The sequence below is a fragment of the Drosophila suzukii genome, chromosome 3 (assembly GCF_043229965.1).
Source record: "Drosophila suzukii chromosome 3, CBGP_Dsuzu_IsoJpt1.0, whole genome shotgun sequence".
NCBI lineage: Eukaryota > Metazoa > Arthropoda > Insecta > Diptera > Drosophilidae > Drosophila > Drosophila suzukii.
In genome coordinates, this window is record NC_092082.1 from 15,272,085 (window position 1) to 15,297,888 (window position 25,804).

At 37.5% G+C, this 25,804-nt stretch overlaps 4 protein-coding genes across 5 annotated transcripts in view; 1 reads left to right on the plus strand and 3 right to left on the minus strand.

Annotated features, from left to right (window-relative positions):
- The first annotated feature begins 613 nt into the window (after window positions 1–613).
- LOC108005762 (probable basic-leucine zipper transcription factor Q) overlaps window positions 614–25,804 on the plus strand; it is a 35,127-nt gene continuing 9,936 nt past the window's right edge. For both annotated transcript variants that reach the window (XM_036815131.3, XM_036815132.3), the window contains exons 1-3: window positions 614–934; window positions 24,002–24,486; window positions 24,557–24,664. In XM_036815131.3, the coding sequence (XP_036671026.3) occupies window positions 24,342–24,486; window positions 24,557–24,664 (253 nt within the window). In that variant the 5' untranslated portion in view covers window positions 614–934; window positions 24,002–24,341. The remainder of the gene's footprint in view (window positions 935–24,001; window positions 24,487–24,556; window positions 24,665–25,804) is intronic.
- Window positions 10,866–13,536, minus strand: Rac2. Its single transcript, XM_017069179.4, has one exon. It carries the CDS (start codon window positions 12,739–12,741, stop codon window positions 12,163–12,165), a length of 579 nt encoding a protein of 192 aa, XP_016924668.1. The 5' UTR covers window positions 12,742–13,536; the 3' UTR covers window positions 10,866–12,162.
- LOC108005761 (uncharacterized) lies at window positions 15,576–16,397 on the minus strand. The gene has a single exon (XM_017069089.4). It carries the CDS (start codon window positions 16,044–16,046, stop codon window positions 15,576–15,578), a length of 471 nt encoding a protein of 156 aa, XP_016924578.4. The 5' UTR covers window positions 16,047–16,397.
- On the minus strand, window positions 17,457–18,506 carry sphinx2. Its single transcript, XM_017069174.4, has 2 exons — window positions 17,724–18,506; window positions 17,457–17,652 (listed from the first exon to the last, which is right to left on the minus strand). Coding segments are annotated over exons 1-2 (762 nt in total). The 5' UTR covers window positions 18,484–18,506; the 3' UTR covers window positions 17,457–17,650.

Sequence of the window (25,804 nt, forward strand, 5' to 3'; positions counted from 1 at the left end):
CATACAAATTATTACAAAAGCTATATGAAATAGGTTTACATATATAGAAGTTTAGTTAATCTAAATATTTCCAGAAGCTCAAGTTAATTAAAGGTTAACTACGTATGTTAGTCTACATTCTAAAGCAAAACTGTGCTTATCATAAACATCCTAAGCTTTGATGGCTTCAAAGGCTCACTGCGAATAGCATCCACAAATTTTCCCGCCAATTGCAGGCCAAGCCGAAGTATCTACAAACAAACGTTCGCTCACACACAGACACACTCTCTAACAACCCCGAAATGCCACAAAGCAAACATAGGGGGTGAGGTTGTGGGTGGTGTTTTTGGGGGCAGGGGGCATCCATTCGTCTGACGTTTGTTCGTAAGGCGTAAAATCTGCAAAGCTCAACACTGAGACCAAAAGCCGGTTTCCCAGGACCCCCCCCCCATCCTTTGATATACATCCCACCCCTCCCCACTGTTATTTACATTTTGTTTTGCCGGCTTTTCCGCACGAAGCGAAATCCGACAGATACACGAACCAAGACGAGCGGAAAACCCGAAAGATACACGAGCCTTTGGCCAGCGATTCGGGGCTGGCTTTATTTTCCGATTCGATTCCCATCCACCGATTCAGTTGGCAACGGCCCGTACGCTGAAACGGTCAGATACACGCTTTTCACTCCGCCAAAAGGAATTCAAGAGAAATATCTGTGTGTTTTTGAATATTTTTCTTAATATTTGGAATCTCGAGTGCCGCGTGTGTTATTTTGAGTTATCGCGATCGCGGCTAAGTGCAATTAGTGCCACAAATTTAGTGCAATGAATTGGGAAATGTCTTTTTCTGGCCAGGCGCATCATTAGCAAATGAATTAACAAAAATAAAAAAGATATTACAGTGCTGTTGTGAGTGTTGCGAATTTTTCAAGTGTTCAAGTTCCAGTTGCTCTAAGGTAATTTCCTCACACCCCTAATATAGAGTACTCTAACGTCAGACCCTAAAAATATGTCACAAAAAAATAACAGAATGTCGCGCATGTTAATTAAGACAAGGCATAAAAAAAGAAATTCCGAATGTTGGTGGTGGTGGTGGGGCCAATGCCAATCCATCCATCACTCAATTGCCAGTACAGCTACGGATTTTTTGGGGTTTCGGTTCCTGTACTCCTACCCCCCATAAAACTCTGATTTTCTATTATTTGTTTAGCCGCTTGGAAGCCAAATGTGTTTAATTTTAATTTGAAATTCAAGAGAGTCGAGTCGAGTGCACATGTGTTTTCATTATTTTTTAATCTTGCGTCAGGCGATAAATAATCAGCTGGCTGCCAGTGCGATAAATATTTATGCAAGTGGACGCAATTGTCTAAACAGATGCCGCAGACAATCTGATCCGCAGCGATCCCCGGCACTTAATAAAATCTGCGGAAAATTAGACTACATCAGACTTTCAATCCGCGGCCCATCAACTCCGTTTCCTTTCTTCTCTGGCCGATTTCGGTTTCGATTTGTTTGTTTATCTTGATGCAATTTGTCCGGCCACGCCTCTCAATTAAATCGCAGCCCCCCAAAGTTATTCCTCTGGGGTTGGGGATCCTTTGTTTTGATGTTATCAGCTGAGACCCCGCCGTTGTTGCATGTTGGCTAACAAAATAATTGACAAAACAAATCATTTACGTGGCAAAAGTTTTCGGCACCCCCTTAACCCCAGTCATCGCTTAAATTGCACACGGCGGCAAGACACGCAACATGTTTGATGACAAAAAAACAAACAAAATGTACGAAAAAATCAGGAAAATTGTGCAACATTCGGTGGCACAGAGAATTTCGCGCTGAAATATAAATAACAGCATAATAACTAGACAGACCGGCCGAGTGGAGAGATAAATGAGCATAATAGAAAGCACATAGAGGATGGCAATGGGTATGTGTCGAGAACAATGAATTATTTCAACAAATGTTTGGGTTTAATATATTCGAAATTAGTTTGAGCATTGGGAACTAGGACTAGCATAAGTGTTAGTATTATTTATTAGAAGATGTCTTTATCTATTGGTAAAAAGTATACCCTTAGTGATAAAAGTGTGTATCAGACAATACAAAATAATACCTGAAAAATGTGAAAGTGTACTATCTAATAAGTAAAACATATATCTATATCCCATAAGAATTGTATAACATCGTGATAAAAATATGAAATCATTTTGAGACCATAACGAAAATCTCGATACGTTTTACAAAGAATCACTCATAGGTCCTTTATAAGTTAATTTAAAAATATAAATATAAATACCTCTAAATAAAATTATACTAATCACAGGATATAATCTTCTTGTTTAACCAAAAAGGCCAATTTGAATTTAAAAATTTTTATTAATTGAAATCAAATGTTCATTTAGAAAAAAATATTTAATGGGTAATTAATATAATATTTTTCGATAGTGTAATTTCTTCAATTGGTTGAACAAGTTGCCTAAATTAAATATTGCAGTATTTAATAAATATTAAATTAAAGTCCAATATTAGTTACTTTATTCCAATAAAAGGTCTTTAACTTGAAACAAATTTTTAAAATAATATTGTAACAAGCAAACACAAGGCTCAAACTAATCCAAAAATCGTATTCGGTAATCAAACCAAATGCAAACGTGCTCTTAACCGCAAGTTAAATCATATTACGGGCTGTCAAACCGCAAAGGGTCCCATGCCCAATCCTGCGGGGAAACAGATTGTGGGTTTTCCGGGGTTAATGTTTGGCTTGCGGCTCACAGTCGATTGCCTGATTTACGGGCACGCCCGCATACGAAAGGCTCATTGCAATAGTCAACATGTTAACATGTTGTTAAACACACGGTGGTGAATAGGGATGGGGGCCGAAATTTTTACGGCCCGTTTTGGGCTAAAAATCCCCACATTTATGGCTATTCGATTTTAGGTTATTGCCACGCCGTGTTGAATAGTTCGATGATATGGGGGTTCCTGTGGAGAACTTCCTCCGCTGGCAGGCAAATGGCGGCTGCTGCTTTTCGGTTTATTAAAAACGTATTACTCCCTGTTGAACGCCTCACAGTAGGCAATGGTTTTATGGCTATTCAATACACATTTTCTCATGAACAGCATACTAAGTAGATAAAACTAAATAGAAAATTCGGTGGTAACCAGGCGTTGTCCTTGGCGATCTGCAGGTGACTGGGCGATATAGTTCATTCAAGTATACGCTGAGTTTATGTTCCGGTGATTGGCGTGTGAAAAACTTTATAGCATTTTAATGGCTCCAACTTTCGATTGCCTCACAGGTCACATGTGCTCAGCTCCTGAAACTTATTCATCTCGATCGTGTTTATTTATGTGCGTCTAATTTATGCGAGTAGTTTTACTTAGGTTAGATTTCATCGACCTTGCTCCGCCCGGAATTGTGATAATATTATAAAAATTTCAACAACTTCGTCGTCGTCACCTGTGTTGAAGTTTTCTAAAGTGCGCTGCGTAGAAGTGAATAATATAAACACAAATTGTATACTTTTGAGGAAGGAAAAATTGTATAGGAAATTAAGAAATTAGTGTTCTATAGAATGTAAACCATCTAAAATAGATTATAATATTAAATGTTTCAAAAAATGTTATAAATAGTTAGTAAAAGATTTTTCAGTGCTCTTCAGCCTCCCAGTGCAGAGTTCACCTGCGAATTTTAGCCAGATGACGCAACAAAGGCCACAACCGTATTAACTTTTCATCTAAACAGCCAAAAACCACAAAACTATTTAACGCTTTCTGCAGTCAAAATGAAAATCAGTGTTTATTGGGGGGATTGGTGGGAAATTCCGAGCATATTAAAGCCATCTGCCCGGGGGCGCTGCATCTGCAACTGCAATTCGCAGGTGTTGAGATGCCTCCTAATTTATGAGCTGTGCATAGTGGGTTAATGTAACAGCAAATGGCTCATTGCGGTTTGAGTTAAACAAGATGGCCCGTCAACCACCACCCCCACCCCCACCCACTGCCACAAGGTCGCCTGACTGGGACTAGAATGAGGTGGGCGGTGAATTTCAGTGGGTTGCATTTACATGCTCCATTTGGCTGGGACGAAAAAGAGGGTTTAGAGTAAAAGAGTTCAATTAGAGCTTAGGCAGCACGAATACGGAAACGAAAAACCCCCAGAGATCCAAAATCGGTCGATAATTTCATTGCTCCGGCTTCCCACCTGATTAGCATTCCTTTGTGGGACAGATGTCTGGCGCTATTTATCTTCAACGCCAGAAAAAAAATGTAAATGCAGCTTTACCTATTTTAAATTTCTTTTAAAATACTCAAACGCTTTTCTCTTCATTTTACAACAAGTTTACTGAATGGATTTAAGCTCAACAGAGATACTATAATTAACAGTTTAAGATCATATGCTATATAACTTTATCATTATTATTAAAATATTTTGAAGTACTAAAAAATTGCCCAAAATATTTAGAAAAACTAAAAATATATGAACACGGAAATTATAGTGTTTAAAAAAAGTTTCATAAGAAAAAGTAAACAATTGGAATAATTGTTTTGAATTTGCAACTTCTAAGAAACATTTTAATAATTTCATTTCCCCTTCAATAAATTTATCTACAAGATAAACTTGGGGCGTAAATAATGTTTATAAAAAGATTATCAATATTAAAAAAACATAGTTTTTTCACGAAAACTTTTTATTAGGTTATAATGTAGTGAATATGAAAAACTATTAAAAAGCTGTGAGCTACTAACTTTGAGCTATTAAATCTTAAAATATTCTTAGAAATAATTACGAGCAAATCTGACAAACTGGTAATGTATTCACTGATTTAGTCCATATAAATATTCATATTGAGGGAGGTTGGATCAACTCTCCTCAGTTCTGCAAATCAAAGAGCCTGTAATAAACCGCTGAAATATTACGCATACGCCAGGGACGCATAAATAACTAAGCAGAACGAAGTATTTTCCGATCTGATTGATGCCTTCCTGCCGGAAAATCGTTTTGGCCAATGGCGTGAAATTCACTTTCGTTCACTTTTGGCTTTTGTTGTTTTGGCCTCTTTGTCGATGCCATGCACATTTGCAGGCTTTTGTTTTTGGGGTTTACGTGTTTGGGTTCATGTGCCACGGGATTTTATTGATTCCAGTTTGAGTCACTGCCAAGAAAAAAAGAAGACAGGGAGTTGTTGAGTGGCTGAAAGCCAAGGCGAAACACAGCGACATAATTAGCTAGGCAGCTCGTAATGTCGGGCCATAAATCCAGAGTCTGGCATTCCGTGTCAAGGCTCGTCGGCGAATCGATTGATAAATTAATCAGAATTAGTCCTTGAAAGGCCATACTAAATATTTATAGGATTCGTATTAGCTGCACCCAAGAATAATCGACTGTAAGTGCTTCGTTGGAATTTTTTTCAATTTCAATTATAATTTTAAATGTTCATGGGGATGGTGTAAAATGGAGAGCCCTTAAAGCTTGGCCTAAACAATACTTGCTTGATATACAAAATAAATCTGCTGTATCTGTGTCCTCCGCCCAGCAACGAAGCCACTTAAGCCATCTTTGGATGTTGCTTACAAATGAAGACTGACATTCACCAAACAATTGAGCTACCGAAAAAAATAAGAAATGAAGAGAGCTGAAAAACAGCGAAAACAAATTATTCCGCTTACAACTTGTCGCGACTGTTGAGTTTTTGAAAGCAACTTGTTGTCAGAAGGCTGCAGATTTCCAAGCTCCCATATTTTTTTGTCGACTCTGTGCAGAACGTGGAAGACTTAAAATAAAACCACTTAGCCGCTGAGCTCCATTTGCAACAATTGTTTGAGCCTTGCGAGCCATGATAAAGTGTCCTCAGAGACATCAGTTACGGAAAAGCGCGAGGGGAATCCCAGAATTTACGTCAAATGCACGAGTTTTTGGGGTAGGAAACATTTTTGAATAATTTAGACACTTGGCGGTTTTAGGGTGACAAATATAGAAGAGGTTACGAAAGATATCATGATAATAATTGAAGAATATTTTCTTATTAGTAATTAAAACCAAATAACGTCTTATAAAACAAATAAAAAATGGATCATTTTTTTTATACTGTATTATGGTCTTACAAATTCTGTAATTTTTGTGTAACTATTTTATAAAACAAATAAAAATGGAGCATTTTTTTGTATACTGTATTATAGTCTTACAAATTCTGTAATTTTTGTATAGCTATTTAAGAAATTTCCTCAGCTTTCGATTTTTAGTCACTATTTACTAAATCCTTTAACGGAATTTCCTGTGTTTCTTACATTGTTAATGATTTCGTTTACCAAGAACTGCCACATCTATTTATTTCCTCTTCCATAAATTCGTATAGTTCCCGTAATTACTTAAACCCTTCAAGAAAGTTTCCGAACTCACAAGTATCCAAAGTCCAATCTTGTATATAGGATGCGTAAATCCTTCGATGGAACTCACCCGTGCCGGAATACAATTTATAAGAATTGCGCTGGCCAGCCAGGCGTATCCGCCTCAATTTAAACAATTAATGTCAATCTGCGCCGAGGGTGAATAATTTTTGTCTGCTCTAGATACATTTATAGTGAGGAAATTATATTAAAAAGTAAGTTCATTTGATTTCATTTGATTCGATCCGCCAGAGAATTATATCTATTTACCCAAACGTTTATTTTATGCGAATGTAAATACTAAGAAACCGATGACGGTGTGTGTTTTTGTTTATATACGTTTTTAAAAAGCTAAACATAAATAGGAAAGGGTATGGGGAAAATCTTTGAACTGTGTTACAGGGGGAGGTGGTCAAAAATAGAGCAAGGCGGAAAATTCGGATGATTTTAAGAACTACCTGGGGCGCAACTAAGTGGCACCTATTTCGGGATGTTGGCCTATGTTCTTTTCTTCTTTTTGTTCATTATTAACTGAAAGTTGACAGTTGGACATGTAATTGTATATAATTGAAAATGAAAAGCCTCGCATAGAATCACACTCAAGTGCCGAATGCACACCTGCAATCTGGCGCACACACATTCGCGCAATTTGAATGTCAGACTGGCAAGTTTTCAGCTTTATCAGCATCGTTCGTTGTCTGGCGGAAATTTCAACGTGTTCGGGATGTCAACATTTTCCTTCCACTTTCCCCCGATCACCCATTTTCCTACCATTCAAATGCGGAAAATGCAACAAGTTGCCAGCCAGCCAACAAAATGGCGGAAACGTGTTGCTGTCGGCGTTGACTGGAAAATCAAAGCTCCCCGCCTGGATTCATGAATTATGGAATGCATATTTAAACGCAACTTTAAAGTTTTTTATTGCCATGAGGTTGGAAGGGGGTGGTCGACGAGGAGGACACATCCTAATTGTGGAAAACTTTCGCACACGCTTCATATCCTGGCAGCCGGTCCACGTCGCACGTCGCTGTTCATTGACTTTGGCAGCGTACAAGGATGCAGGACACACAGTGTGACTTTGTTTTTAATACACTCGACTCGACTTGCCTCTTGCCTCTTCCCAGGACTCCAGCTGCATCGATCGGCGGGACAAACAAGGCCCGTCGCCTGTCTGGTCCTGCCGCAGTTCATTACTCCGTCGACCGCCTATCCTGGTACTCCTTTGCACAGAAAGAAACAGGAGATCATGTTGATTTTGAATATCTTTTTCTAAAAATATTTATAGGTATTATGGTATACCGTCTTATTTCCTAAAGTAAAGGCTTGACAATAATAAAATCATTAATAGATTTGTGTAACGAGTTCAAGATGATATTGTACGTCTTTCGATTTCTAATTTACAATCATAAAATTAACAGCATCTTCGACATCTTAATTGTACTAACACCGTAAATTAAAAAGTTATCATTAACATCAATTGAGCTAATATAGTAAATTAAAATATTATCTTAAATATAGGTATTCATTTTCACTAAGTCAAATATTCTTTCGAATATCTTTACGGAGTCTAGTAATAACTGAAAATTGTACAAATATTTCACATTATTACATAGAGAAAATCTAGAAAACTATTTAAGTTTTTAAAATTTGGAAATTCATTTTAAAAGTTTATAAGTAAAGTAAGGAAAACCTTTTTAAGTGAGAGATTAAAAACACATACATAACTGCATATGCAATAATTAATATTTTAATTTTTCAATATTAATAATAACCACTAATATTTCGTATATACAATTTTTTTTAATAAAGACTGAACTTTTGCTGACTGCATCCTTTTCTGGCACGCTGTTATCCCGTGGCTCCTTGCCTTTTTGTTAGCCGCTGTCGATGCTTTACGTGGAGCCCTGACAAAGATTATCAATAACAAGTCCAAGGAAGATACACACATGCGTTATCCTTGCAACGGATATTGGCTACGCCACAAGCTGGCCCGGCTTCTCTTGCCACTCTCCATCGAAAGTCCTGTCCTGCCCGTTGGCCACATCCATATCAATTGTGTCCCCACGCTTTTGTTTGTTTCCTTCAAGTAAGCGGTGCAGTTCCGTTTAAATATTTTACAGCTTTATGTTAAAATATTATTTCCCTAAATAAAAAATTAGAACTAACATAATATACCGACATCTTCCAAACTATTCTCTTATGGCAAACATTTCTTCAAATAGAAAAAAACATTTAAGATCTGTTTACTTGATATCATAATACTTTTTTATTATATTCCATATTTACTTTCCCATTTCCAATTTGAGTAAAATGGCTTTGTCCTACATATCGTTGTTTTTCCATGAACAGCCAAAACCAATATCAACATCAACGCACCAATGAATATATATTTTTTTTAGCTTGCAGTTTGAAATACTCAACATATCCGCCGTATTCGCATCATAATTTGCAATGTGTTTTCTGGCAGGAAGTTGCCGCCGAAAATATGCTGAGAAAATGGAGGAGAGCTTGGGGGGATGAAAAGGTGTCCGAGCTTGTCATATCCTGTTGGCAACGCCGTCAGAGGTTCAGGTGGAGCATCCTCCGCACCGGAAGTGTGAAATATTTTTACCTGCCTCCCACCTCAATTTACCTTCTTCTTATGTGGAATGGAATTTTTGCGCTGGAGCGTATTTTATTGGCATTTTGTACGAAATTTGTGGCCAGCTAGGAATTCTTTCAGCAATTTTCGTATTAAATTTTTCCCAACTTTTCCGACCACGGCCACGATTTCCCTGGAAATCTCTCAATTAAGCTTAAAATCCGCACGAAAAAAAAAACACTCGAATTCGCGTTGTTCGCCGTGCGTATAATTGATTTAGCCAAATTGTTAACCGCATGAAAGTGGGTAAATTGCGCAAGCCTCTGTTGGCGAACCGGGTCCAAAAATCAGGCCCAAAAAGTGCTGTAAGTCCGCCGGGGAACCTTTTAATTTCACGCATGCAGTGCATAAATTTAGCATTTTGCCATTTGCATTTACATTTGGCATGGGGCATGATTATGCGACACTTGTCAATGGATTTGCATGGCACAGCAGTTGTCCTCTTTTCGGTATTGGCCATTCGGCAGTTTTTCACTTCGAATCGATGGGAGGATAATCAGGGGATAATCCCGCTGGCAACCCCAAAATTCTAGTTGCGATTGGGTTGGGAATTTGAAATTAAAGGGAAATTCCGGCTGACTTTATTAGATCTTTGGAATGCGTTTGTTTATAGGTAAAAAATTAGTTTGCATTTGGAAAAGTACAATGATTTCCTTTGAAACTTTAGAGATTAGCTGTTCTATGGAAAACCATTTTTTCTTATTTGGTAAACTTTTTTAGAAACATTTTTATGGCAATCAAAGTAAATTGATCTGGGATTTTAAAATGTATGAAAAATGAATTATAATTTACAAAGAATTTCTTTTAGTTATAAGATCTGTTTAGACAAAATTGTTAGTACATTTATTTGATTTTTTATGAGAACATATATCATTTTCTTGGCTCTGCTTACTAAAGATCCACTGGCATTAGATCTAAATTAATTCTCAATTTTATTATTTCGGAATCAAAATTAGATGTACAATGTAGTAGGGCAATTGTAACTGAACATGCCGAACATTCCGCGGCTGTCAACGCTTCTTCACTCAGCGGCGTCTTCTTAGACGCATTCTAGCGCCAAAAGTGCAAATTCTAGAGGTGCAGTTCTTGATGCTAGCCAAATGTTGCTGCTAATTAAATTGACTTCGTAGGTCTCTCTATATTTTCCGACTCTCTGTTTTGATTGCTGGCCGCGGCGTTTGTTCAAAATGTGGGTCAATTATGCGATTCGTCGCGTCACTGACAAAACCAGGATGGTTTGGGGGGGAAAAACATCCATCAGAGGCCATTGAAATGTGCGGGAGGATGGGCACAATTCGCACAGCAGGTTGTCTTATGTAATTATTTGTCAAATTCACACTGAGCACGACAGTGTGGGGCCATGCCATCCACTAACGAGCCACTGACACACGGTGACCGCAAAGCCACCATCCATCCAAAACCACCCACCAAAAAACCCACCCCCGGGCAATCAATCAACAGCTGGCTCATTATGACAATCGAAGTATACCATAGATAGAATTGATCGAAAACGAAGCGTACAGATATGAAAATATGATTGTAGCCCATTGTACAAAAATATATATATGATTGGACCTGGCAAATTGCTTAGTCAACCGGTCCGGGGATCAGAACTTCCGGCCGTGTCCGGCAATCGGAAATAATTATCTAAAATTTGTGACAAATGCGGGTGCAGAGATAAGATTAAAGTCGCCATGCGTGTTGAATTTGCCGCAGTCGCCAAAAAGTATGCAGCATTCCAGTGGTTTAATCCCATCCCATTGCATTACCATACCACCTTTCAGCATCCACATTACTTCCATTGAACGCATAAATATAAATCCCCATTATGGTCCGCACATAATTCACTTCACATCGGTCTATTTAGTTTTTTACAAACGTTTATTTTGGTTGATTAATATTACACTCTTTATTGATAAATTATGTGTTAATATAAATAGTGTTTTTTTTATATTTTTCGCTCTTTCGTTAAAAAAACAACTTGGCGAAGTATATGCATCTATTAACTATAAATATCAGTATATAATTTAACATCAAAGTAGAGGCTAATTGTGCATTTAGTATACATTAAATCAATTCCAGGCAAATGCATTGAGTGGGAAGACCATTGATCAGACGCACATTCAAAGTCACACGTAACACTAACTACTCTATATAGAAGTGAAATTTTTTTTGCCCCCGTTCGATTGTTCAGATATTGGCCATAGGCGGGGCCTTTCCTAGGTTTTACTCCCGCGCCCAGATAAGAGCTATCTGGTTTTTTGTTATAGTGACTGTGTTTGGGGTGCTGAATGCTTTAAATCGTCTAGATTTATTTACAATTAATTTTATTTGATTTGTCATACATTTCTCTGGCCCAAGTTCCGTTTGCATGAGGCCCCCAACTTATCCGAAAAAACAATATTAAAGCACTAGCTTTCTAATATTTTATGATCCTAAAGTAGAAGATGTGGTTTCCTCATCTAAAACGCATTTTGCGGTTACATATAACATTTGCCATAATAAAGAACAAGTAGTTCTTCATTAGTAATATAGTTAATCTGCTCAAACTCTAACACTAGAAAATTTAATTTTCTTTAGGTATTTTATCATAACAAATATTTTATATATTTAATTCAATGTTAATGTAATTAATTACTTTTGTTTTTAATAATAAAATTTAAGCCAATGCATTTAAAAATGTAAGAAGATTTAAACAATTCCTTGTGGCAGTATTGAAATAAGAAAACATCCAATTAGTTATCATTTTTTACATTTCAAATAAGAGAAGTTATTCACAATATATATTCTTCCAGTGTACGCACAGTATCATACTTATATGCTTATGTGTATATCTTTCTATCCGTGATCTGCCCCCCGGAGACCCCCACTAACCCCTGTCCACCCCTTCAAATAGCTGTTGTTGTTGTTGTTTTGTGGCTGCTGCTCCCCCACATAAAGCTGACAATAAAAACAAAAATACGCTCACTCATTCACACACTCATGCCATCGCACTCACACCCTAAAGACACACACACACACACGCACACTATCTGTAACTGTAGACCCAACAAAGCGAATGAATATGAAAATTTCGCACAGAATTTTGTGCTTTGTTCTCCGTCAGTTTTTGATGTTCTTCTGGGTTTTTTTGTTTTGTTTTTTTGGTGGGTTCAAAGTTTACAGTAGTTCGCACTTATGTCGCTTGGGACCCCGAACCACGGGGCATAGAACTGATCGTATAGCCTCATCGAAGACTGTCTTCAGACCCTTTTGGGTCAAAGCAGAACACTCCAGATACTTCACGGCAGCTATTTCCTTGGCCATTGCCAATCCCTGGGGATATGTGATGGGTGTCAGTTTCTTGTCCTTCAGTTTCTCGATAGTCTGCTTGTCATCACGAAGATCCAACTTGGTTCCAACGAGGATTATTGGAACACTCGGGCAATGATGACGTACCTCGGGGAACCACTTGGCCCGCACATTCTCAAAGGAGGCCGGATTGACCAGGGAGAAACAGATGAGAAATACATCCGTCTGGGGATAGGACAGAGGTCGCAGGCGATCGTAATCCTCCTGACCCGCTGTATCCCAGAGTCCCAGATTAATGGGCTTGGCATCCACCATCACATTGGCCGAATAGTTGTCGAAAACGGTGGGTATATACTCGCCGGGAAAGGCGTTGGTCGTATAGCTGATCAGCAGGCAGGTCTTACCCACCGCTCCGTCGCCCACAACCACACACTTGATGGCCTGCATGATGAGTTCTGGATGGGGTAATCGATGAGTTCAGTAGCTCGGCTCAAGAGTGCTGGATAAGGTAATCGATGAATTCAGTAGCTCAGCTCCGGACTTCTTTGTATTTATCTCTGCAGATGTTTTTCCAGTAGATCAGCTGGTTTTTTCACTATTTCCAGAAGCTCAACTGGTTTTTTTGTGGTTTATACGTAGGTAGTTAATTGTAATGACTTTGTAATTATAAAATTCAGTAGGTCAGCCAGTTTTTAATGTTATATATTGATATATTTAGTGGTTTTTGGTAGTTTTCTTTGTTTGTAATCAAGATAATTTAGCTGCTTCCAGTGAAGAATTATTTGGGTTGCTCCAAAGTGACTATGTTGTTTGGTCGTAATTGCTGAGTTCAACACAAATTTTAGTCATTAATTTTTTGTTTTTTTTTACTAAATTTTGTAGCTTAGCTAGTTCTTTTTGATTGTATAGCTTTTGGTTCTCGCGTTGGCGTTCTTGCTTTTATTATTTTTATTTTTTTGGCGATTATACAATAATTTGCTCACGCACTAATACAAATGCTGTCCATACACACACACACACGCGTACAAAGAGAGAGATGCGAATTTGAAGTGGAGTTTGATTTATTACGAGAGTTTTTCCATCAATTTTCTTAATTGAATGCAGAACTGTGACGGCGTTCTTCCTGTTTGTCGGTATGCTATTTATGTATTAATTGGACCCGCATATGTGGATTTTCAAAGGCAGATACGGAGAAAACACGCCCAAACGCTGTAAAATCTGTGCGGCGAATGAAGAAAATTTCTGCCTTCGCTGGGAGTTGTTTTACTTGTTTTTTCACTGTAGTTTGCTCTCTCAACTTGTTTGAGGGCCACCCGCAGTACGGCTGTCTCGCTCGCTCGCATGCGCCAGCCGCTTGAGCCAAGTACTTTGCGCACACGCTCTCCCACACAAAGAGAGAGTGTGAAAGAGAGGGTGAGCGACACAGTGGCCTCCCACTAAATTAGTCACAGGTGAGGTGAGTCACTCAGCGGTGACGTTAGTCGTGGCAGTCCAGGGAGAGCATAAAGATTACAGAGAGAGATAGATAGAGAGAGAGAGAGTGTGGGAGGGGGAGGCACTCTCTTCACTTGACCTTGCTTTGGTCTTTTTTGTAGAGTTTTCTATATTTGTTCGCCGATTTTCCACGAATTTCCCTGCCTTCGCTCGTTGTTTTGAGCCAATTTCCACGCGACCAGTTTCAGAGATGTGCATTACCCAACTTAGGTACTCACTTTCTTTGGCATATCTTGGTACAATAAATTCTTGGTGCCACTCCAAAAATAATAACACCTTTAAGATAAAGAGATACGATTATTATCGGAGAATAACTGATATTATGTCATTAATTTAGTAAAAAACTGTCATTATAATATTATATTATATTATATTAAAGTAGCACAGTATTATATATAATATAAAATATCTTAAATCATTCTGTAAAACCTCTAAAAATATAAAAATTTAAGAAATATAACATTAATAAAATTATTTTAATTTTTTAAAGTCAGTGATTTTAGTCCTAATATATATTAAAACATTTTAATATTAATAATTTGACACTCCTTTTATAAGCTCTACTTTTAATGGCCCTTTATGAATGATAAATAAATCACTTTTTCTATCACTAACCACCGTTCGCAAGGGATATTTGCTGCCGTTGACTGTTTTAATGGACCACAAAAATGCGTGTGTTAACAAAAACCAAAGCCCAAGGAATAACAAACAAATAACAACGGCAAACAGCGCCAAATATCGACAGTAAAAACCGAAAACCAAAAACAGAACCCAAACCGAATCCGCTGCATCCGCATTCAGCTAAAAGCGATAGTCCAAAAATGTTGTATTTGTGTTTTGGCTTCCGCCTGTTACGCCCCCCCCGCCCACGCCCCTTTTTTTTGCATAGGATTTTCACATGGAAATGTTTAAAGAGCCGCCGGCGTATATTTTCGCATTTAAGTTAATTTCTCGCACTGCTGCTGTTGCTGCTGTAATTGGATAATTAAATAGGCGCCACAAAATTTGCTCTTCAGCAATTCAAATAGCCAGGCATGAATATGAATTTCAATAATATACATTTCAAAAAGTTTTTAATGGAATTTATTGTAAAAAATCGGCAACAATTAAATCGCCAATGAAGTCCGTTCAAGTGGAATAAATGTTTCTTTTTCTGTTTGTGCGTGGGTGAATCATTCGATTTCGTTTTCGATTCCAAGTGGGTGGGAGGCGTAAGGTTATCGGCGGATCAGGGGTTATAAAAAAGCTATATATGTAGGCATTGCAAAGGGGAGCAGTACCAGAATAGCCGACGATTTTCAAATTAATTATTAAATTACAGTGGAATTTAAGTGATTTGACAATCGGAAGCTTTTCACTGAAAGAATCGTGTTCAATTGAGTTGATATGCGATAAGCGCAACTAATAATAGAGGTGCTTAATTAACCTCATTCGATAGAGAAACCTGAGAATATATATAACGACCCATTATATAGCAAATCCTAACAGACAAGAAAAGACAATTTGTGGAGATTCATCATATATAGGGTTAAAATTTTTTTATAGAGACTGACTAGCGCTATAAATAATTCTTACGTATAGCTGTTAATGAGTAAATATAAAACTTACGTTATATTTTCTTTAATATAGACTACTGAAACTAAAATTCAATTAAAATAAACCTAGTCTACAGAAAGCCCACATTAAAACACATTTTTATATTGTAGTATAATTATATTTTCCATTCCTTTCCATCGTCATATTAAAAATCATTAGCAACGGGGTCATCTTTTTTAACCACAACATTTTCAAGAGGACTTCCTAGAGGTGCTTGCCCCGCTCCATGAACATTCAGACACTGATCCGTCCATCTTGCTAGCCGCACGCATTTTTTGTTGGATTTTCTTCCTGTTCGATAATGTATTACCGCCCCCGATCTTCTTCGATTTTTTAGAGATCGTATGGAGACTACGATCACTTTGAGAACTTGGCACCCGTCTTACAGTGGTTTGCTGGGCCGACAGCAAATCAATAGTTAATTTTAAAGCCGATTCGCTGGATTGGCAAAATCGGGCCGCCAGATACTTGGTCTCCTCGAACAAACTTCTCTCGTCTTCACTTAGCGCCTGCCAGGCCTGGACAGCCTCTCCTATCAGGGTCTCCGCGGGTATTTCGGTATCTTCGCATAATAGACGGTATTCCCTCAGAAAGTTATACGGGGCCACGTGACTGACGAACACTGGCGCTTTTGAACCCATGCAATATTTCTTGACCTTCATTTTCAACCAGAAATGGACACAATTTTAACCGAAAGTAGTGAGAATATCAGTACTTTAAATTTCGTAATACAAATTGTGATCAGTAGAGTTATTTGAATAGTAACATTCACTTGATAAAACAGTTACAAATTGTGGAGGATTGGCTTGCCTGTGTAGCTCAGTGGAGGTTTTGTGTATTGTGCGGAAAACAAATATATAGTCCTACAAATTTATGAATTTATAACACGCCGAATTTAACAATTTGTAAAACTGAAAACTTGAAATATTTTTCAAATGGTCCACTTTTTTATCTAAAACTTTTCTCTAGCGCTCCCGATGAGTGTTTACTTCTACGAATCAGTGTAGTAACTGAAATATTTGATAGACAAACTTTAACGACATAACTCGGAAGTAAAACATGGGTTACTTAGTTTTGGAAAATCGAAATACTATTGGAATAGCCCTCTAGATTAAATAAATAAATTAAGGTCTTATAGTTGTATAGATGTATATAGATGTCTTGATGTAGTAAAAAAAGGTCCTAATGTTCCCAATTTCAAGGAACTATTATAACTTTTTAAAAATAATTTGGGAAAACCATTTCAGATAGCTGTTATTGTGATAAGTGACTGAAATAAACAATTTGCAAAAGTAAGACTAAGAATTAATTGGGCTGCATGAAAATTTAACGATAAACGTTGGCATATTCAGGCTTATTCAGCTTTATCCGCATATCCTTATTACGACGTGTCCATTACAGAGTGGAAAACTGTGCAAATAATTAAAGCCAAAGAGCGATACGTATGACAGCGAGTGCAACAATTATTTGATTACTGTCGCCGGGACTGCCAGTTGCCTGTTCAGTTCCCCTTGCTTTATAATTGGCGGAGTGATATATATACGTATATGTACCCGAACAACCACCCCCCAGTAATCGATCCAGGAATTCCATAGGAACAGCTTGCAGGCCATTATGCAGCGAGTTATTCATAATTGTTGTTGCTGCCCAAGTGGCAGGAAAATGCATAACAAACTGAAAAATATTCAAGCCATTTTTATTGCCACACCAGACGGACCGCACAACAGATATATGTACACACATTGTACATTCTACATATAGGGACTGGCGATAATGAATGAATGCGCGCTAAAGAACCGCAGCCTGAACCGAAAAGAGCGAAATAAAACAAATACTGAAACTGCAACTGCCACTGCGAACAGAGGCTACAATAACAATAAATTTAACACTTTAACGGTCGTGCGAGGAGCGGCTATATAATATCCCTAAATCGCATTAAATTATAACATTACAAACGAAACAAATTATGCTAGAGTGGTGTAAGTTTAAATTGTGTAGCACACTTTTGGGGTGGATTTAGTAGGGCGTTGAGTTAATCTCAAACTGAAAAATTATAGCAAAAAACAATGTAATTATTATAATGTTGATAAAATGGTTTTATTTATTTAATAAGCTACAATCATTGTTTTAATGCTATCAAGCTACTTAAATATAATCGTTGGTGGATGTTTATTGCTTACTACCATAAAATCAGTTTCAGGATTGTTTAATAATATATCTGTTCAATATTATTGTGTTTAGTAATATATGGCCATCACTTTGCTTATTCTGAAAATATCAATCAATATAATAATTTGTATTTATTTAGTAGTTAAATAGTTAATAGGTAGCAAACTCACAGTAAGATACTCCAGAGACTGACTTTATCCACAATAAGTGATCATTGATCCGTATGTGTATCGATGGCCAGCCCCCACTGCAGTTGTCGGGTCTAAGATTTATAACGCCAATCAGTGTCATTTTACCCACTAAAGAAACCACAGAACCGCCAACGTCGCCCTCGCAAACACCTTTGTTGTCAACTCCGGATGTGCACATTTCATAATATTGCAATGGTGGATAATACTTGGCGCACTCCTTGTTGGAAATGGGCGCTACTACAGCGCAGCGCAGCCAATCGGGTGCCTTGTCTCCAACTTTTCCATTTCCCCAACCGCATATTGCGGTCCTATATCCCAAATAGCGATTGCGCCAATCTTTATATGGTGGAATACGTACTCTGTCTAGACGTTCGTCGAATTTCTGGTACGGTACCTTTACCAAGGCAAGAGTGCGATTTTTATCATAGTGTAAGTAAAAGTTTTGACTGTAGACCCTTTTACGGCGATAGCCCCACCACGGTCTCCTTGAGCCGAAGTGTACCTCGATAAACTCATAGATCAGGACATCCCTGACTGTGATGACCCATTGGTTCGATATTATTGTGCCGGCCCCTAACTCAATCTTGGACTGGTGCGATTTGGCGAAGAGAATTCCAACGAGGTATGTCATCGTATAAGGCTGGACTCTATAGCCTCCGGCGATCCTGGCACGCACTTTCTTTTTTGCACTGGCCGAAATAAGAAACGTTAAGATTAGCAGTGTCACAACGAGCTTCATCGTTAGTATAAGTTTGGACCTATAACTTTGAGTAAAGTCTACGAAATGATATTACTTGCTTTTATAAGCTAACCAAGGGTGTAACGAAGCAATTTAAATGGAAAATTCCATGTGACCAATGACAACTTTAACGGTTTACTCTGAGTAGAGCTTTTCTACCCTTGCAGGGGGTATTATTATTTTTATCAGGCGTTTCCCATTTTTTCCCATATTATCTTTTAATATGGACAAATATATTTTACATAAAAAGGAATTTTTCTATAAATAATAATAATAACCATTTCTTTATTATCTTCCACTTATTTTTATATCAAAAATTTTATATCTGTCATTAATTTATATTTTATTTTGTCATGTTCAACATGTGAGTACCCGCAAAATTGGTATCTCGTTGTTTTAAAGTGTGAAATCCTTGGCGATTTAATTGTTTAAATACTTTTCCGATTTCCCCATTTCGCTTTATTCGTTTGCAAATTTAATTTATTTAATGAGCAGCGCAATAAAACGCATTTACTGTCAAGTGATAAAATGGTATTCCAGCCTCGAAGCACCATGTTTTCTTTTTTACCCCCGCTACCGCCTGGCATATTTTTCATTTATATGTGGTCCACATGTCAGTAGCATTTTCCACCCATTTCCACAGCCTGTTGACATGCAGCAATTATTAACTTTTGTGCGGCTGCTGCCATGGCGCCGTGTGTTTGTTATTAATTTCTTGTTATTTATGCAAATAGTTGGCACTTAATACGCCAGCAAATATATTTAAATATTTGTTTCAGTTTTTCACTCACTCTTTAGCAAATTGCTTTGTGCATTACGATAAATTAACAGCAAACAAAAAGCAAACAATGATCGGGTGGCGACACGTTCTCAGCTTATCGGCAATTTTGAGTTATTTTGCGGAATGTTTCAGCATGTTCGAAGTATGAATTTCAAGCCATGGAAGTCCTGAAAGTTGGGCTAGTTCGAGTATGGTCTGGTCAGAGTTCCATAAACTCGGCAGAGTTATCGCCAGCAGACGTGAAGTCATCTCTGGGCACATACTGATGCACTGAACAAAAATTATTGATAAGTACCTTAACAGAAATAAAAACATGTAAAATTTGAAAAGTGTTACTAGTCATATTCATATTTACAATGTAAAACTGGAATAATGGATTAAAAAATTATAGAATTAAATTTAAATATATATATAAGTAATGTATAGTAAAGAATAAAAAGTGATTTTAATGATAATTTATTTTTCAAGTTCACAATAAATATAATAAATGTCTAGGCTTCTACACAGAGAAATACATTCAAGTGTATTGTTCTTGATTTGAGAACATTTGTTCTTAAAAACCGTGAAAGTAGATTTTGGTATCAAATATCTCAATACTATAACGTAATGGTGAGAAGATAAAAGTTAGTTTGAGTTTATGTAACAACTTTTAAATAATAATACACTACTGACTGGACTAGTAGTTTAGATGTTGAGATATATAATGTAAATACTGCCTATTCATCTTGATTTAAGCACAATAAAAACATTTTAATCTTCAACTTTATTATTTGTATCATATAACAGTACTAAAATCTTAAAAACGAATGAAAAATTTTAATAATTTTTAATATCAGTTTCACATTTTCATAATTTCTCACAGTGCATGCATATGCATTGCCTGCTTTTTGGATCGGATTCGGCTTGGCTCGACCGGAGTCACGTCTGCGGGTCCTTTTGGCCCGGTCTGCCATGTCCTGGACCGACTTCGTCCTGTTTGACTGCTTATGAATAAAGTTGTTTGCTGGCTTGTCAATACACACATGGCATCATCATCATTCCTCCGCCGTTTCGGCCCACCCCTCCCCTTTCAATTGGGGTTATTTGTCGCTCTATCTGGCCCCGAATCGGTGGGTGGATGAGGCCCCTTTTGTTGACTTTTTGGCTTTCAATGGGCCACGACGTCTATTCATTTTTTGTGCTGCGCTATTAGGGTTGCCATCACCAACACCACCCCTTCGCCCCGAGCAATTTGAAATGAAAAGTTGTCTGCCATATAAACATATGTAGAGATGGAAAAAGAAAACACAAGATGATGCGACGAGGTAGGCAGTAAATAGCAACAGGCGTGGTGACGAAATGTGTCCTTTGACATTTGATCGCTTGCCTCCGATAATCCTGGCAGCATCGCCTCGTTGGCTCTTCAACAACTCCGCCAGCTTAATGGCTTGCTGCATTATTTATGGCACGTCGAGGTCCCATCAAAACGCTTTAACACGAACTGTGGGCGAATAAAAAATGGAAGAGTAAAATTCTTGGAAAAGGAGCTGCGAAATGTAGTCCACAGAGTCGTTGACTTTAAGCCGTAGACAATGCGGGGCATTAGGCATCCCAATCCTGAGCGGATGCAGCAAAAGTAATTAAACACTTTCAGGAGGAGTCCATTAACTGGGCCAAGAAAAATGATACAAATAATAGAGCACCCTGTGTAGCCTCTAAAGATATTAATAATGGCTGAAGGCTAATATACTGGTGATTTATTATAGGCTTCCTTAAAGATCTTAATAATATCTGCTTCTTAATGTTTGCATAATATATGCCTTTTTAAAATGTTATTACGGGTATTTCTATTACTGACTTAAGATTTTTTAGAAGCAATACATCATCTACTAAATGTTTAAAAAATTTTTAAGTACCCTAATGGATCTTTAGAATATATAGTGATATATGTTTGCATAACATATGCCCTTTTTAAAATGTTATTATTTCTGTTATTGGTTGAAACTCTTTTTAAGAGCATTACATCTTCTACTTCTTAGTATCTTCAAATCCTGTTTGTGTGCTTTTTCCGCACTCAATTACAAAGTTCAGTTCACATGTTTCCCCACAAGGAGGCTCCCATGTTGGCATCCTGAAGTTTAGCCTGCGACGCCTTTTACTTACTCACTTGCCACGAAGCGTCTTAATTTACTTTTGCGCTCAGGCGTCTGGAAAATAAAAGTGCAAACGGTGGCAGCCTTTGTCCTGGGCCTAAAAAAAAAGCTCCCAGGACTCCAGAGGGGCATGGAAAAAGGAGTGAAACAAGAGAACTACGGCAATTTCCTGCACATTTTCTAGCGGTTGAACTTGGGCTGTCGACTTGCTCCGTAGTGCAGTTAATTATAATTAAGCCAAGTTAACTAACCACTTGTGCTGGCACTGGAGAAACTCTGCTACCACACATTCAAGTCCACAGGATTAAGCACAGACACCTTAAATATGTGTCACCAACCGGTTTTGTTGTCTTAATTAAAGTTGCGTTCATTAAAATGCCGACAGCCCCGAAATGTAGGCCACCAAAACTGTTGCATATTCAATATGACTTCAGCAGGGATAGGGTTTTTCACTCCTTGTGGTTGTTACTATTGTTGTGGGGTTTTTACAATGACGAACATCAGACTTCAAGGAAGCTCTTATGTCATGCACAGAGGAAAATCATTGTAATACAATCGTATAGTTAAATAAATTTCCTTAATATATTATTTGAAAATGTAACATTTTCCTTTAAAAACTGTTTTAATGATAATGTTATGGGTAAAGTACCACTTTATATATTTCCAAATCTTATCTGTTAATCGCCTGGAATTCAAATAGTCCTAAGTCAAGTGAAAAGGGAGTTGTTTATTTCAATCCAAACTTATCAACTTGGAACATCTGCCCGTTTTGTTCACTGTGATTTTGCCATCGGCGTTGTTCCTTCATTTGCAAGGACAATGCGGCACAAAAGTAGATGGATGAGTGAATGAATGCCTGAATGGGTGAATGAATGGATGAAAACCAGACAGAAGACTGGCAGGCAGGAATGCCATTATAATAAATAAAGAGCCTTTCACTCATAACTGGCGCACAATGCAGCCAAAGCCATGAATATCCCAGCTCCTTGTTACTCCTTTTCTGGTTTTCTCCGTTTGATTTATGCCAAACAATGCGAAAACGCTTTTAATAAAACTGATGGGAAAAGCTGTAGATACCGATCAATGAATATTTACCAACTTTGTTTAGCTGACGGCAATGTAACAGACTTCCGATGAATGTGAATGTCTTCATTTCTAAATACTAAATGGAAGTTTAAATAAAGGGATTTGCAGAACTATTAGATAATTCTATTGAGACTGTCTGATAATAAAGATATAAAACACTAAATGATTTTTTAAGCTTTAAACTTGATAAGTATCCAACATATATTTGTAATATAAAACATAATCCTTTATAATATTTAAAGTGTTTTAACTTTTTAGTTCTATTTTTTCTTGTAACCTTTGCCTATTCTACTATTTATTCAGCATATCAATAAAATATTTACAATGTTCTAACTTTAAAGTTATAGTTTTTACTTGTAACCCTTGTTTATTCTACTATTTTCCCTCCATATCACATATTTCTCCCCATATTAGATTCAAGTTTAAGCGCCAAAAGCTTTCACAATTAACACCAACTGGCGCGCCCATAAATCCGCAATAAATTCTTGAGGGCTGGGGATTGCATAAAAATCACATTAACAATTTGCTAGTACACGAGTATTTTATTTTTATGGCTGCATGTTTTATTTTTATTTCATGCACGTCTTTTGTACATTTTAATGCCCTTTTGGCACCCACACTCTGACACCCTCTCACACGCACACTATGCAAAGGAGCCACTCACACACACGCACACATTGAACACACATGTTGCCACAATGGCGGTGGCATTGGTATTGGTGAGTGGGAGTGAGAGGTGCGGAGTGTCAGACAAGGAGGCACTGCACTGTTGCCATCGAAAGCGCAATAAAAACGCTTAATTTTTCACTTTTCCACGAGCGAGAGAAAAGTTTCTTTGTTGTTGCTGTCTCTCCTTTTCATCCTTTTTCCAAGGAAAGGATAATGGGTGTGAAAATGGGTGTGTTCTTGTATGTGTAAGCCATTTCAAAGTTATTTAATTTAATAACAAGCTGAAAACATGTTTCCAGTAAAAGCAAAAGAACATATATATAAAAAGATAATCATGAAAAAAATATCTTTATAACCACCCAAATATAAAAGAACTTAAGAAAATATTAGAAAAGAATTACAGAGATTATATAAATAGGTTTTTCCCGTTAGAACATTTACTAATAATATTTTATAAGCCTTTTTAAAAATCGGGAATAAAGAGATTCCGAATTTTGCTCGTTCCTCGACGTATTTTATATTTTTTAAAAAATGTATTCAAATAAAAAACGGAACCAATCCTTTGCTTTGGTTAACCAACCTTTCTTAAACCAGATTAAAGTATTAACCGATGAAATCGTTTTTTTTCAATTAAAAAGGCATTTTTGCATTTTAATTGCCTGGCGCTAAGATAAAAATACCCCCAAAAACAACGCGAAAACGCAAAATCCATACCCACAAAATAAATGAAACACACATGCGAGCGTTGATATCCATTTGATTTTTAAGCCCGTCGACAAACAAACAAAAAGAAACAAAAGCGGTGGTGATTTTTATTTATTGTACCATGCGTATTTCTCTTATTTTGCAGATTTTCCAACGATACCGGACAATCTGCAGCGGCTCACATATTTGGATTCGTTAAAAAGTGAAAAATCTGCTGGGGAGGGGAAAACAATCCGACTGCAAATCCAATAAGCCGCCGACAAAAGCCTCGCCTAAGCCACAGTCAAAAAAAAAAAAAGAAAAACCATCAACAAAAAATTAAAAGCAGCATCGAAAACGAGGACAACAGAAGGGTTTCCGCCAGGATTGCGTTCTTGTATTTCGGACACACGTGCGCCGCGGCTGCGCCCGTGTCCTTGGCAGGACCTGTGACGTCGCCAGTGGGGCTAGGGTCCGGGTCCGGGTTCGGGTCCTCGACAGCCACCATGAAGCTGTCCAAGCTGTCCAACCAGACCAACTCGCAGGATCCGCAGGCGGTCAACTCGCGCATCTTCGTGGGCAATCTGAATACCTTCCAGTGCTCCAAAACGGACGTGGAGCGCATGTTTCAGATCTACGGCCGCCTCGCGGGTAAGTCCTTGTTATCCTGCAAGCAAAATCCTTGCCCCCCAACATCTGAATCAATGCGTATAACCCGCAGGCATATCCATGCATAAGGGCTATGCCTTTGTGCAGTTCACCAACCCGTTCGATGCCCGGAATGCCTGCCACGGCGAGGATGGCAAGACGGTCCTCAGCCAGACATTAGGTAAGGATTTATATCTTTGATCCTGCAGGCTGCGTGTGGTACATGTCCTGGAAGTCCCATTTCTTACACCTGCTCCTCAATGTTTTGTTATTATTATAAGCTTGTAAGGAGTGACAACTACGGCTGTCAATCATTTTAGGATACATTGAAAACCTATGTTATTTTTTAGTATCTAAATTAAAGTTTGTCTTAATTAAAAAACTAATTTCAGTTGAAAATTGAGCAACATTTTTTACGATTTTTAAAAGCATAGATAATATCTATTAGATATTGATATTTTAAAAATACTTATGGCTTTGATTACTTCTTATCCAAAGCAAATTGTTACATATTTTAATAAAAACCTGTGTTTGACTAAAAAAGTAATGTAAATAATAATCGATTATCATTTAATTATTTATTTATTTATATAATGCTAACAAGTAATTATAAACTAAATGCTTACAATGGAATCGATTATCATAATAGTATCGATCGATAACAATCGAGTTCGATTATCTTAATAATATCGATCGATAACAATCGAATTCGATTATCGATCAATAATAATTGAAGTCATAAAAAAATATTTTAATTCATAAATATCATTCCTTGATTAAAAAGCTAGCTGCAAATAACTCGAAACCCTTGTTTAACAATTTAAAATCCTTTTAAATGCTTCTAAAAGAATTATATTTTTTCCAAATGTTGCCAAATAACATATATTGGAAATAATAAAGATCTCTACAAGAATTTAATCGTTAACGAATCAAAGCTTTATAATTATCATATCAAAAAAAAATCATATCAAAAACTGAAACAAAAATCGTTTTCTTGATTTATTTGACTTGTTTGCCCTTAAAGTGCACACTATATGTGTTGTTAAAAAACGGCATACGGCTTTCTTAAATCAGTGCAACTGCCGTGTGCCCAGAAATCCCCGCTAACGAAGGCTGCTGCTTTGCATAGACATTCCAGACCTTAACCCTCGTCCTCGCCTGGGCCAAAGTTGCATGTCCGTGGGATATCGCCAGTTAGGTGGGTCTTCTGAAAGGAGTTTTTGGTCTGGGGATGGGGGGATCCGTCAGGTTAATGGCCGCCGGCAGCGGAAGCGTTGCACTAAAATCGAACAAACGCGCGAAAAAAGCCACAAAGGCGCCG